The sequence below is a fragment of the Streptopelia decaocto genome, assembly GCF_964273445.1.
Source record: "Streptopelia decaocto genome assembly, chromosome: 2".
Classification (NCBI taxonomy): Eukaryota; Metazoa; Chordata; class Aves; order Columbiformes; family Columbidae; genus Streptopelia; species Streptopelia decaocto.
This window is the reverse complement of record NC_138655.1, coordinates 134,504,478-134,518,984: the sequence shown is the minus strand read 5'-3', so window position 1 is coordinate 134,518,984 and position 14,507 is coordinate 134,504,478. Positions and strand designations below refer to the sequence as shown.

General features: G+C 39.2%; 1 protein-coding gene across 1 annotated transcript in view; it reads right to left on the bottom strand.

Annotated features, from left to right (window-relative positions):
• VWDE (von Willebrand factor D and EGF domains) overlaps positions 1–13,963 on the bottom strand; it is a gene marked incomplete at its 5' end in the record, with an annotated part of 40,759 nt that extends 26,796 nt beyond the window's left edge. Inside the window, 6 exons of the mRNA XM_082044972.1 lie at positions 407–496; positions 2,033–2,292; positions 3,000–3,065; positions 5,016–5,247; positions 8,132–8,316; positions 13,876–13,963. Of these exons, the coding sequence (XP_081901098.1) occupies positions 407–496; positions 2,033–2,292; positions 3,000–3,065; positions 5,016–5,247; positions 8,132–8,316; positions 13,876–13,963 (921 nt within the window). The remainder of the gene's footprint in view (positions 1–406; positions 497–2,032; positions 2,293–2,999; positions 3,066–5,015; positions 5,248–8,131; positions 8,317–13,875) is intronic.
• Between the last annotated feature and the right edge of the window lie 544 nt (positions 13,964–14,507).

Sequence of the window (14,507 nt, the reverse complement as noted above, 5' to 3'; positions counted from 1 at the left end):
GAGAACCTGTTGGCATGGACCAAAATCACACTAGAAAAGGCAGGAACAGTGAAATGCAATGGAGTACAGTGTGCCAGGGCTCAAGTCTGAGCTGTGGTCCTCCTTAGGTTACAAATATCAGCAACAGAGTCAACTCTAGCTGCTGGAGATTGGGGCTTTCACTATGTTGTTACAACTTGCATGAGTTACCAATTCAGCCTTCCAGCACCTTGAGTACACAGGGACAACAGAAACAGCTTTGACCTTTCTGCTTTTTGGTAAATTTAAGTTCACTACAGTCAACAACATAATCTTTTAATTCACAGTTACCACATTTTGAGTGCCTTCTAGTCTGAGGACGCTCTGCTGTGACAATACTCAGAAAGACTACCACAATAATGTAAACATTATTTTCTTTCAAAATTACCTTAATGCCAGCAAAAAATTCCTTGCTCTCAACAGAAGAGCTTTGTATATCCGGCTTCTCCACAAAAAAAGTAGAAATGCTACAGTAGATCTGTAGGGTAAAACCAAAATAATAGAATACATTTTTATTATGGTAAGATAAAACCCAGTCATCACAGGTCAGTCTGATGGATTCGCCATGCCCAGTCTTCTGTATGCACCAGAAGATAACAATTGCCAGTGGTGCTGCTTAAGAAGAACACAGAAGTAGACTGAGCATCCTAAGATCTTTTCCGTGCATGCCTCACCAGTGGTGCAGGGACTTCCTGAGCTAGAGGCTGCATATAAACCATCATGTTTAACAAGCAACTAAGTCTCCATGGACTTTAACAAATCAATTTCGGAGAATTTCTACCCCTCATGACATGTTGTGGAAATGCATTCTATACTTTATTACATGTTACTTACTCCTTCTGCTTCATTTCACATTTGTTGCCTTGAGAGCCCATTAGATCTTGGATTCTGTAAAACAAGCATCCCTTCCTCCTCTTCTTACTTATACTTTTTTTCCTGATGTTATGGGCCTGGATAATCTTTTTCAAGCTGAAGAATTTACCATAATTTCCCTCTTCTGAATCAGTTCCATGCTATTTGACATTGTGGTTTTGATTTGCCTTTGTATTTTTTGCTTGTTTATTTTGATGTATCCCTTCTGAGATGTGTTGAGGACACATGCAATATTTGAGATCCTGAGAAAACCAAGGATTCATAGCAGCAGCAGGTAGTTTATGACTGTGCCTTTCCTTTCGACTGCCACTGAGCTAATACTGTCAGGCAACTATTCAAAAAATCCCCAGAGGATTTTTGAGGATTAGCACTTGCTCTTGTTGTCCATAAGCCATCCAAGCAGCCTGCCTTTGACTTGAACACACATGCACAAATACATCAATCATGTGCTTTTTCTGGTTTTGATTTTGGCCAGGAAAAATTAACCTGTATTTTTATGTATACAGGTAGAAATCTTATTGATTTTCCAATGCTTAAGCTTTTCAAAGTTACCATGAGAGCCTAGACCTTGATTCTGCCACGATGCAAGTTAATGCAGGTACTCCCGCTGCTTTTGGTGGCAGAGATTAAACCATTTAAATCTGACACTAGAGACAAAGCCATCAAGCAGCAGCTCATTATTGATTCAGAGTAAATAAATCTATCCAGTGAATCAAAACCACAGCTTCTCACAGCCTCTAGCTCTCACAGCCTCTCAGATGCAGTTGTGTCCAAAAATCCTCCTAATTTACAGTATCATACAAAATCACAGTAGAGGATGAAGAAGATGCAACTTGAATGAACATTTATCTCCTGGAGACACACTATACTGTATTAAGTCTCAAAACCTCAACAGCAGTGACAATTATATAAATCTTCTGTGGTATTTTCACATTCATATGAACACTGTTAGTGTAAATAACAACTAGAGGCAATATGCTTCTGTCAAGAAAAATTATACAGCACAGTGCTGTGACTCTGTCTAACAACTGTTAGTATCTCTGAGCATTTATGAAATCATATACCTTTAGATAAAGTAGCTATCAAGGAGAAATAACAGATTTACTAAGATACAAAGACATCATAATTATTTTTAACATACTGTATCTCCAAGTCTGACGTTTATCCCATCTAGTTCTAGAAGTGAGAATGTATGAACTGCTGTCTCATGTTTCAGTTCTTCTTTGATACCTTCAGGAGAAAGTCTTGACCAAGTTATAATGAATCCGACCGAGCTGTTTGCAAAAGGAGCACCAAAAGTACACCTTAGGTAAATGCTGCCTTTGATCAACTCTGCTACAACTTCAGGAATGGCTGGTAGTGGTGGTGACACAGATGGAGATGATGAAGCAGCCATGTTACCTAGTCAAACAGAAGTGTTGTTTGCACATTTTATTCTGTGCCAAAACAATATCAGATGAAATTACACTGACATACATTTTGTCAATTAGTATGCTAATAATATTTAACTTTTTTTCGTATGCAAAAACATTATATAATTGCTTAGAGAATCTGAGAAAATGTGTATGTTCCTTTTATTCATTATTAAAAGGAGAAAAACCTCTTTCTCAGCTGTTAATTATATTCTAGCCCATAGGAAGGTGATGAAGAATGGGGAAAAAAAAAATAAAACCAAGGGAATAAAATGTAATTAATTATTTTACCAGACAGGAGAGAGCAACATGCAAAGGAATTTGCCTGACAGAAGAGTACTTACTTACAGAGAAAGGGGGAAGCAGGGAAAGGCTAAGTAAAAAAGAACAGAATGAGCAACAGAATTATTTGTAGATTCATCTTATATTTGAATTCCCAAGAGTCAAAGTAATCTGTAAATCAGCATTATTAAAATTACTTTTTTAACATTTTGGTACTTATTCTGAATATCATGATATGAACGCATTTGTAATCCAAGGTCTGAAATTACCTCCAAACTGCTCATTTTGCAACCAACCAGGCAAAACACTTGATAACATGAACCTGTTTTTATTCAAGACAGAATATGACTAAATGTTGACATTATTGGGTCACAGATGCACAGAAAGTCTTGAAAATCAAAGCAAGCTACTTACTGCTACAGACACCTTGAATTTCCTTTCCCTCAGGACCACAGGTCTGTGGGTTTGCATCTGTAACAACTAAAAATGTTTCTTAAATTGTATATTCACACACATACAGAGTATGTACACCCATGCTCTTTAATTATTGCCATATGTTAAAAACACGCCAAATATCACAAGACACTAACTGAAGTGTAAATTAGCAGAACAGAAGCAATCTTGTAATACTATTCACATACAATTATGGTAGCAGTCAGTAAAAAGCCTTGCATTGGAAATTACAAGTAGATTGGCTACAACTGGGTGGAAGGGTACAGAACATTCTACCACCTCTACATCTTTTACTGCAGGTGTACCCAGCCATAATTTATAGATCTTGTTAGCAGATAAAAAGGAATTAGATCATTATCTTGAATACAGATCTTGTTTCCCCCCAAGTCCACATCTGAATGCTTATTCATTAATTGTAACCCTAGACAGCTAAACTCAAAACAGGCAGACCTGCTCTGAAAAATCATTTTTCATGCAGTGGCCTAAGAAAAACTGCTTGTGCGTTGCTATTGTTTGCTACTTTGAACATTATTAAAAAAACCCAACAAACCACACTTTGATTAAACATTTAGAACAGCAGTAAAAAGAGGTTAGTCACTCCACTCAAAACTAAGTCAAAAAGGCAGCAGCCAACACTGAAAACCCCCTTCACCAAAAAGAATGCAGAGCAGGTTTTGATGTTCCATGCTTCAGTGATACAACATTTGAATTTCTTAGCATGTTCAGGAGAGACTGAAAATTTGCATCAAGTGTTTACAGCTATCCAGTGCTACAGAGAAAACACAGTACACATGGTAACCTAGATACAATAAGAAGCACAAGAGTACAATGCACTTCATGCGAAAACATCATCCTAAAAGAGGGCTTTTAAACCCCAAAATGTGTTTCAGATTTACAGTATCCTCCAGAGGCAAACCAGACTTCTGTTTCTTGCCTATTTGTTTTGAAGCAGTAAAACTCAGCTAGCTCTCTGCCTATGGTTTTTATATCCTCCCTCCTCTTCATGAGCCATCATCCGAAGCAAATGCAGAGTCCTATAGTGCAGGAGTTCTTCATTGCTTCAGACACTTGCAGGCTGAAATAGGCCATTTCTGGATTTTTTTTTCTGTCTGTAAACCGTTGGAGAATACCTTAACAATTGGACCTAAATGTATAATGATGGGTCAATAAAGCACCAGAAAGCCCACTGATAGTTTTGCTCTTGAGCTTTTGCAAGCACTCAGTAATAACAGAATATGACTTAGAGCAATAGAGTATATGATGCATTAAAATATTGCTAGCATTTTCATAAGAGTGTGTTATATGAACCAAGAAGAATTTTCTACTACACTAAGTTGTCACTATTTCACAGTATTTATAATTGTAAAGATTTGATCATGCCTTCCTCAATGGTTAGACTCAATGATCTTAAAGGTCTCTTCCAACCTAAATGACTCTAGGATTCCTTAAGTTATCTAAAACATCTGGCACGAATAACAAAATGCTGAAGTTTTGAGCTGTGAACACTAAAACACTTTTACAGCCCCAGAGTCCAAGACAACGTGAGACTTTGCAAAAGGACTCCGCTTCAGTTCTTTCTCATGGTACTAATAAAGTGTGTATCAATAGAGCACTTCTGTGTTAAATCTTCTTCTAGCAACAACATGTATACTCTCCAGAACAATTATGAAAGAGTTACAGTAAGAAAAATATTCCTAACAACACTAAACAATAATTGATATATGTACAGTTTGGTCAAGTTCTTAAAATCTATTCTGACACACAATTCTGTGCATAGTCAGTAATGGGGAGTTGCAGAGTATGGGTGCCATGTAGGTACTCTGAATTCTGACTCCCAGGTAGTGCCATATCCCCACCTCATTATATGGAAAATTTCAATTAATAAGTTTGCAGAAATTTCTGTTCCGCCAAATACCTGTGAAACACACTTACTAAAACCACAGATGCTTAGTTGAGTCAGAGCACGCATTTTCTCACCTTCTGCACAATACCCCATGCATCCTTGGGTGGGCTGCAGTAAATAAACAAAGAAATCTCCGCAGTTCCTCACGCTGACAGGGATTCGGAAAAGACAGCAGTCTTTTGAAGCGCTGAAGAAAAACTGCCATGTAGCACAAGCTGTTAAGTGTTTGATCTCACCAGGTCGAGGCATGGATTCTGACTCCCTCAGAGACAACCAGACAGGGGCTTGAGTACCACAGCGATTCATCTTCAGCACCAGAGGAAAACATCAGAAAATGGTTAATGCTGCATCAAACTGTCGCTGTGCTTTAATGAGAGGTACATATGTATTCAATTAATTTCCTACATGAGCTTTTAGCAAAGTTTAGACAGCATAACTGAGGGATCACTTACATTACTCCTCAAGGTTGAATACAAATATACACGAAAGAGACTTAAGTCATTCTTTGAACCTAATGAATCTGTGTTTCTAAAGACAGGCTATAATTTAGTGCCTGAGGAAATTAACTGGGAGCCACATGTGAGTGTTTAGCCCAAAAAAGCTAACAGTTGTGTTATGGTTTAGTGGGTTACTCTGTACCCACTAACCTATAGTAACTGCGTGAATGCTATCAGAGCACAGCAAATACAGGGCAGAACACACATATACTGAATACCAGCTAAAGGCGTTAAAGCTGACACATTTTATCGGCCCTTTGCCATAGACTCAAGGCTCAGCTAACCTCCTGGATGTCATTTAAGAGATGTGGCCAGCTGACACTGGCTTGCAGCCTTAGCCAGAAATGCAAGACACCTGACAAGCCCTGTCTACCTTTCAACTCCTCACCTTTAGATGCAGATATGCTTGTAGCACCCCTCAAACAAACACAGGGACTTTGTAGCAACCCTAAATCCTTTGGTGTTTACAAAGCAGAGGGCTTCACAAGGTCTGTGGTTCAGATGTCAATTTGACAGGTGATTTAAGAGGGTTGTTGCTCCCCCTCTCACAAATACAAGCCTCGTTCAGTGTTTTCCCTCATGGAGTGAGAAGTGTGCTGTGGAACAGTCCCCTTCACCCCACACCACTGTGGCTATGTGAGGTCTTCAGATCAAGGAAGCTGCCATGCAGCTCACTACTTAACAGTAGTGCCAATCATGGCAAGTCTGATTTAGCAAACACCAAAGTTTACCAGTAGAATACAGAAAATTAAATCCTGAGAACAGGAGGCAAAGGAGGAACCCGGTTCATGGGTTACCAGAATGAGATAACTATTACATCTGTCTTTCATGTGCTGCAGAAAGCGAACTGAAGAGAAACACCTAGAAGGACCCAGCATGTTAAAGCTAGCATTTGGAAAGTATTTACATGAAAACCATAAATTTGAAATTGTGAGATTTTTAGAACCTTTTCTTCATACAGTGCCTCAAGTATTCCTTCCTTTGACCTGATAGCAACACAAGGCCTCAGACTACTGCAGACCCATTACGCAATTACTCATCTCAAAAGTACACTTTCCTAATCTAGAATATCTGAGCCTACCATCAATCCATCAGACAGAATTAATGAGAAGTAGACAGAAATGTGATGGAATGTTTAACAGTCTGAACCTTTGTCAAGGATTAAATATAGCTATAATAAAAGTTCTCCTAAAAGGAAAGAAAGAAGAAAACTTCCCAAACAAGACATCCATTTTACTTCGGTTTTAATGTTTTGACTTTGAGATTTCAAAATAAATGTTTTGGTTTTGTCAACAGATGCAAATAAGCAGATGTCAATATATGAGTTTCATTTGCTGAATAAGTTTTGAAGCCATCCCTTTCCAACAGTAACTATTTGGACTCCTCTGTATAAGGATGGTAGCCCAGTTTTACTAAATATTTACTAAGCACTGAGAAGTTTGGTCTGATTTCTGAAACATTCCTAGATAATATGAGTTAGTATCTTCCTAACCTAACCTCTGTTCTGAAAATGATTATTTTTCTCCTTGTTTATCATGCTGGTTCTTTGTGTAACAGTATCCATTTTGAGATAATACAATTAGTTAATTAATTTGTTTGTATTAAATCTAACTGAAAGAAAGTCCTCTAGGAATCATACCTTTCGCTAGTTTTGTGCAGTATAAAAGCCCAGGTAACAGTAGCCTCTGCAGCATAGTCCTCTGAGTCCTTGAGTCAACTACACATTAAAGGTACTTGTGGCTTTATACTGCTGTCAAGATTTAATTAAAAATATAATCTAGTACATAAAAACAAGAGGTGCTGCTATAAACTCAATTTAATTTTATTAGTATATTTTGACTATTTCATATTCCTTTAAAAGTGTTTCATCGTTGGGTTTCTCTGGTGGGTTTTTTGTTTGTATTGGTTTGGGTTTTTTGGTTTTGTTTTGCTTGGGTGATTTTGTTTGTTGTTTTGTTGTTGTAGTGTTTGTTTATTTGTTTCCATAAGAGACTGTGACCAAGCTGTTTGAATTATTTAAAAAGTCACAGTTGAATACTCTAATTACTTTAAAACAAAACAAAACAAAACAAGGAAATGTTTTAAAATAGGAAATTACAAAGCTATATCTCCTTAGGCTATAACTATCACAGAGCTATAACTATCACAGAGCTGTTGGAATGACTCCAAAAATCAAGCATTACCAGTCTTAAGTATTAAATATTCCAAGTAATTCTTGAGTCTTAGGGGACATGCAGATGACAAGGCAACTAATCTTCAGTTAGCTGTTAGTTCAAGTCATTTGAGAAGTAATCTCGTCTCTCTAACATGATCACTTTAAAAGCTCCACAGTTACTGGATTCATGTGGCTGCAAATCTTCGTACAGCTTTCACATGGCTTTCCTAACAGACTGACCATCACACAGTTGCAGCTTTACAACATGACATCCCTGCTATGCTGCCACTGAGAAAATCTTCAGTAGTGACTATACATGACAATTTTTGAGTGCTCTAAAAGCAACGTAATTCATCATCCTCTGCTATTGCACATTCAGTGCAAAATTTTCAACGTTTAAGACTTAATTGTCCAGTTAATGGATTTTAATTCCTCCACATCAGCCTCCATAACTGTATTCTTTTTTTTATGCCTACCCCACTGAAATATTCTTAAGAAAAATATCTATTTCTCATAATCAAATGAGTTGTAACAATACCTCTACGCACTTGGTCGGCATCTCAGCAGGCTTATCAAAAATCATAAAGCGATACCATCCTGGTGTTAGGGAATGGTCACACAGTAAATCCTGAATAGCTGACTGCTGGAGGTGGGATGAATCAAAATCAACACTTCGGTAAGGGCTCTGCAGGATCTGATGTCCACCAGGAGAGCATTCAAGAACTGTGGAGTAAGACTATTTTGAGTACCAGGCGTGTTAGAAAAGATGTTACGTATTTTTAACTGGAAAATATGGATATATCACAATATGACGTGAAATTAATTTTACTGAAAAATATATTTCAATCTTAGTAACAACAACAAATGGGTAAGTTAGCACTCTAAGACTTAATATAATTCATCATGTGGTAACTTTACCTCCTTTAAGTGGACAATAAATGGAAATTAATAACCATATTAGGCATTTATCCCAGATGTAAAAACAGAGGAGAGGAATATGTTTATCATTTCTCTCTGGATTTTGACTTTCTGGTTCCACTGATGTTTTTAAAACCTAACAACCTGAATAAAAATGAGGTGTCAGATACATGAGAGGATTATAATCTTACCTCAAGAGGAGTAAGGATTATCTAAAGATCTTTTGTAAATAGGCTACCACTTTACAGGGTTCCTATGCATGAAATGAAGAATACCCTCACATGGATGAGAGGTAGTTGCATATAGTTTGCATATACATGCAAGAGTGTGTACAGAAATGGGCAGATAGTTACACATTTTAAGTCAATTTGCATTACTAACATGCAAAATTTTAATAAAGTAAATACAACTGACAAACATATTTTTGGACAACTAAGTGACCTTGTGGCCTCAAAGAAAAATCTCAAAATTGCTGGTAGGTAAAATGAAGGATCAAAATCTGAACAAGTCTTTACAACAGTTTGTTTGTTTGTTTTTAATGCAGACTCATTCAGAAATAAAGCATAATGCCACAATTTCTGAGTCTGGTCTGGCAGCTGAGTTGACTCCTGTCAAAGACAGTGACAATAATAGTTCTGTCTAATGGCATATTTGCCTGCAACATACTGAACAGCCATTCTTGTTTGGGAATGTGCTTGCAAAGTGAAAGTATGGAAGAGTAAAGTAAGAGAATGTTTATAAAGAAATAACATTTAAAATATACAGATCTGTTTATGTTGCTTTTAAAACTGGATACCGATGATGACTGTGGTTGGAATTTCAGGTTATGCTGAATTACACAGTTAATCTTAATTCTTGCCTCTACTATGCTACTAATGAATTTTAAAAAATGCAGCTGTAAGCAAAATTCTGCATTTTGAATGTTAATAGTATGATCTTCAGTTGTCACTCCCAGGTTTGCTGTTTGGTTTTGTGTGTGTGTTTTGTTTGTTTGTTTGTTCTTTTTTCTTTCTTTATTTGTCCCATATTTTTCATGGTGCAATTGTGTAACTGATTACATACATATTTTGGTTCAAATCGTGCAGTATTATGCTACCTACCACATGCTTTCACACCATTGTACAGATAACCACAATTATAGAACAGTTTCAAAATCAGGTAATTCCCTTCCTTTGAATGGAGAAGATACCCAGGAGAAAAAACAGACTTAATGTCTTTCAAGCACAGTGTGAGAATCCCATAGTCTTTCAAAGAGTGAAGATTTAATCTGATATGGCTTTAGGCTACCCAGGCAAGTAACAATAGCTTTATCTTCTATCCTCTAAGGGCAGCTGGAAGTCAATGTGATTGACTGTGCCACCACTGTGCTTCTGAGTTGCTTGTAGTAGCCTGTAGGCTATTCGTGTCCATACAAGCTGACCTTACTGAGACTTTATCCCTCATTGGAATTTGAAGAAAAGCCCTTGAAGAATCACAGGTCAGTCATGTGTGTTATTGAAATGTTTTCCAAGCAAGCTTCAGCACAAGCAGTTTACGAATCATCGTGAAAGTTTCTTCCTGTCTTCTATTTTTTATTGGAATTCAGCATCCTCATTAGATTTCTTTCCTGTAACTGAATCGCTCCTGAAACAATTAATATCTGTTACCTCTTCCATTAATAAATCAAGGCAGACATGAGACAAGTCTTTATTTTCTTTTCCTCCACAGTTTAATTAGATCATCATTTGATAGATCTTTAAAACAGCTGACTGTACTCATTGTAATAGGGTTATAAATCCTACTAAAGATCAAATACGTTTTTTCTTATTATGCACATCACTTTAAAGTGTCACCCAGCTCTTTGGGTATTCTTTTTTCCTTTTTAGAAGTATGCTAGTATTTCTGTAGTTATTGCTTGGAAATCTCATGTTGTGTAACACTGGTTGATTTTTCCTTTTATTTTCCTTACCCATTCTGCAAAACAACTGAAAACAACTACCATCATCAATACTAAAAATTAAAATATTTTATTACACGTCTGAGTGTGTAGCTGATGTGCTGTTTAACTCTAGCAACAGCAGAAACAAGTAGAACTATAATATTTATAGACACATACACAACACTGAATGTTGTGTTCTTCTGGAAAAAGTTACCCCTGCAGACCAGACCCCCTCAAATCACAGGCATTTAAGAGGGGAGATGGCTAAATTTTTCACTGAAATAATTATTTCCTTATCTAGGATTTATAATAAAAAGAAAAATAAAATTGATATATGCATTCTTTCAAACTTCATTCTCAGAATTATTAATAACAATTTTGCTGTAATGCTCCAGAAAAGCTTTGCCTGTGTCTAACACCCAGCAATCTGCAACCTAATGAGGCAGGTCTGACAAAACAATAAGGAACTGAAAACAGGGTCTGGTGCTTGAAAAGTGCTAAGGAAGCTTACCCACAGGGCAAGCTTACCTATGGGCTAGTACAGGTGGAACATTAAAGTGCAGAAAGGCATATAGGCTACTGTCGACTTACACCATCTTCATCCACAGTAACAAAACACTGACATGTCCTGATACAAAATGGAAAATTCATGTTAGTTTTAACAGAATTTATAAATTAAGAATTATTATTCTTGGTGGAAATATTTCCATATATATATGGGACTATATTTTTTTATATATTTTAGGACCTTTAAATGTATTAGTGATTTATTAACTTGAAATGTAAATATTTGCTTTAGACAATGAAGTCAATCTTCTAATTATGAAATACACAAATGAATACTTAAGACTGTGCAATTCAGCCTCCTTTGAAGATTGGACCCTTGGTTTAACTTAACCTAGTGGAGACACACATGATAGGCTATCAGGAGAGACTTATTTCTGGGAAGTCAAACTCTCCCATTTTGTTTGGAGGTCCAAATACTACATACTGTCTGCTAGAAAAGCAATCTGGCTTGGGAAAATATGCAGCTGTTTCCCCAAAATTTGAGGGGTTTTTATCACATTCAGTGCTTCTTTCCACAAATACTCTATATACCGTCTTACAGCTCTCTACTGTTCTTTAACAAATGCCTCTGCAAGTCAGGAAGAATCTGATTCCATATTTGCTTTTTCCTGACCGTCTTCAGAATTAATACAGTGAATTTCCCTGGATCCATCACAGACTTACTTGGTCCTGCCAGATAATGAGAAATGTGATCTTAAGCCCCAAAAGAAATAGACTTTTGCAACATCTTAAACACAAAGATAGGATTGTGCCGGAAGATGAGTAATAGGAAGTGCTTCACTGGATCACAGCTACTGCTTACAATTGAAAGGCTGAGGCCTCATTATTAAATCCAGTCCTGAGTTTATATTAAAACTTCCTTGTTCAGTGAGGCTAGCACATCTCAGCATTAATGCAGCATTTCAGATACCATGTCTCTGGTCTATTTGCTACCCAAAATTCACTGTAGGTATTTGTTACATTGGGTTATTCTGAGAGGTGTTTTTTGGTTTTGGTTTGGTTTGTGGGTTTCCTTGTTTGGTTGGTTTAGTGTTTGTTTGTTTGTTTGTTTGTTTCCTGTCTGCTCTCTATATTGGGCAGATTTTTCCAGTAATCTACCTGAACAGCTTAAAATACACAGACTAGTACACATACATCAGGCCTTTTTGGGAGACATATAGATGAAATCTCTGAAGTGACAATGGTACCTGTTTCTGGAGGACTGTCTTTGAAAAGCCAGAGTTATTTAAGTTCTGTTTGGACGATTTTAGGCAGACCATTGGGCCAAGCCTCAGGCAACTGCACTCTTGCACTTAGTGGCACTTACTGCCAACACATGGGGGTTTGTACCACAGCTGCCACAAACAGGGTCAGGTAACAGGTACTCTGAACAACACACATTAACCAAAAGTCAAAGAGGTTCTTGAAAGACACAGGAGCCTGTTTCCCACAGAGATATTTAAGTGGCTCCTGACAACTGCCTGTGGGGCAGAGGAAAATGAGCTGTGTAAAGGAAGGACTTTTCAACTCCCTGATCACAACTCTGCTCCCATACATCTGCAGGGAGAGGCTGATACATGATTTTCCACCTGTTCTTGGGCAAGACCAGAATTACAGGGCAGTCAGGGACTGAGGAGTGTTGGGTGTAAGCCACAGACAAAATGGGAAAGGAGCCACTCATAGAGCACAGGCAGCCAAGGGCACAGTGGGAGGACTGGCAACTCAGTTCCTCAGGTACAGAAAGTTTATAAGGTCATATCTCCTGCTGACCAAAGGCCAGGATGTGGCAAATGACTACAGATAAAAATATATTGCAATTAGCAAGTGCTTACTCCAATCCTGAATGTGCTTTTTCTTGCACCTACTGACTGCAAAGGATACAGTGTAACAACATCCCATGGCAGAAATTAGAACTAAGACTGAATTTAACAGAAGTGCTCAGACGTATTTCTGGATTTAAACTCTTTCAAAGTACTAAACCAGAAAGGAATTAACTTTTAGGAAGAAGTTTAGGGGAACACTTTCAAAGAAGAACGTAAGGATGAACGTAAGTATTTACCTAAAAGATACCGTTTGTTTGGATGAGACATATAAAAGAACACGATCACAAATGTTGAAGCAATGACAGTATCACAATGACATGCAACAGGAACATGAACACTCCTATATGTAGAACCATGAAGAAAATAGATTCAACACGCACACATTAATACCTCTGTATAAACAGCATTATTGGAATGGGTGTTAAAACTGCTCAACCACTGATGCCCACAACCTAAAGGATGCTTTGTAAAGGTAGCAAATAGTTGCACAGCCTTAAAAAAAAATGTAAAATATGTGCATACAGAATATTTTCTAGTAGTTCTACATATGTTATTGTATCTTCCCTTTATGTGGCTTTTTTTTTTTTCTCAGAAATTTGAAACAACACGGATATGGTTTTTGCACAGGTTTTGCAAAGCATTTTGCCAAGGTCCCAGGTAAGGGTGTGCTAATGCACCGCACGTGCTCCAGCACTCACGGAAAAGAGAGTAAGGAAGAAAGTGGGAGAACTAAGATTCCTGTTCTTCGATTTTCACTCGATAGGTTTTCCCTGCAGGCGCAGTGTGCCAATGACAATTCCTATTTTGTCAGTTCATAAAGTTAAGCCTCTTCCACTGAAACTACCTACGCGGGACCAGCGGGCTGGAAAACAAGGGATGTGCGGGTACAGGGCAGGGACGTGACCGAGTCGCTCCCCGCCCGGGGTCGCTTCCAAAGGCGCCGCTGCTGCGGGCAGGCGCTGCTCTCCCTGCGCTGAGCTCCGCCGCCGTCTCCGCGCCCTCCCGTTCACCTGCCGGCGGCGATGCCCCCGCCCGGGGCCGCTCGCCCCTCTCGGTGCCCGGCTCGGTGTCGCTTACCTCGCCGGCGGGGCCCCGCCGCCGCCAGGCAGCCCAGCACGGCCGCGCAGAGCCAGAGCCGGCGGGCTGCAGGGGCGACCCCCGCCATGGCCCCGCCGCTCCCCGCTGCCGCCCCGCTCGCTCCCCCGCCGCGCTCCCGGGCCGGGCGTAATCTCCGCGCACTTCTGGCGGCTCCGTGCGCCCACCCGCGCCTTAGTGCCGCCCCTCCCTCGGGGGGTCGTCGGCGGGGCCCGGCCCTCAGCCCGCCCCCATGCCGGCCCCCAGCCCGGCCCTGCCGGGGGTCGCGCTGGGGGTGTCCGCTCCGCTCGCGGGCGGACACGGCTGGTGGCGGTCACGGCGGGTGCGGTCTGGGCATCCTCTGCCCCGGTTCTTCGTGGAGGGATGTCATCATCAGGCAAAAAAACGAAACAGCGATGTTTGTCGGAGGCTTTATGGAAATGCTTTTCTGTAGCCCAGACAGACCCAGAACTGATCGGTGTCGTGAAGGAGCAACGTCCTACTGTCTGTCCTTGGACCCATAACTGTATTCATTTCCTAATGTGCAGTAAAATGCTGAAAAAGGGTCAGTTTCACATAGTTTGCCATGAATGCTTCAGTCAATGCCATAGATCACCAGAAGTGTTTTATACTTC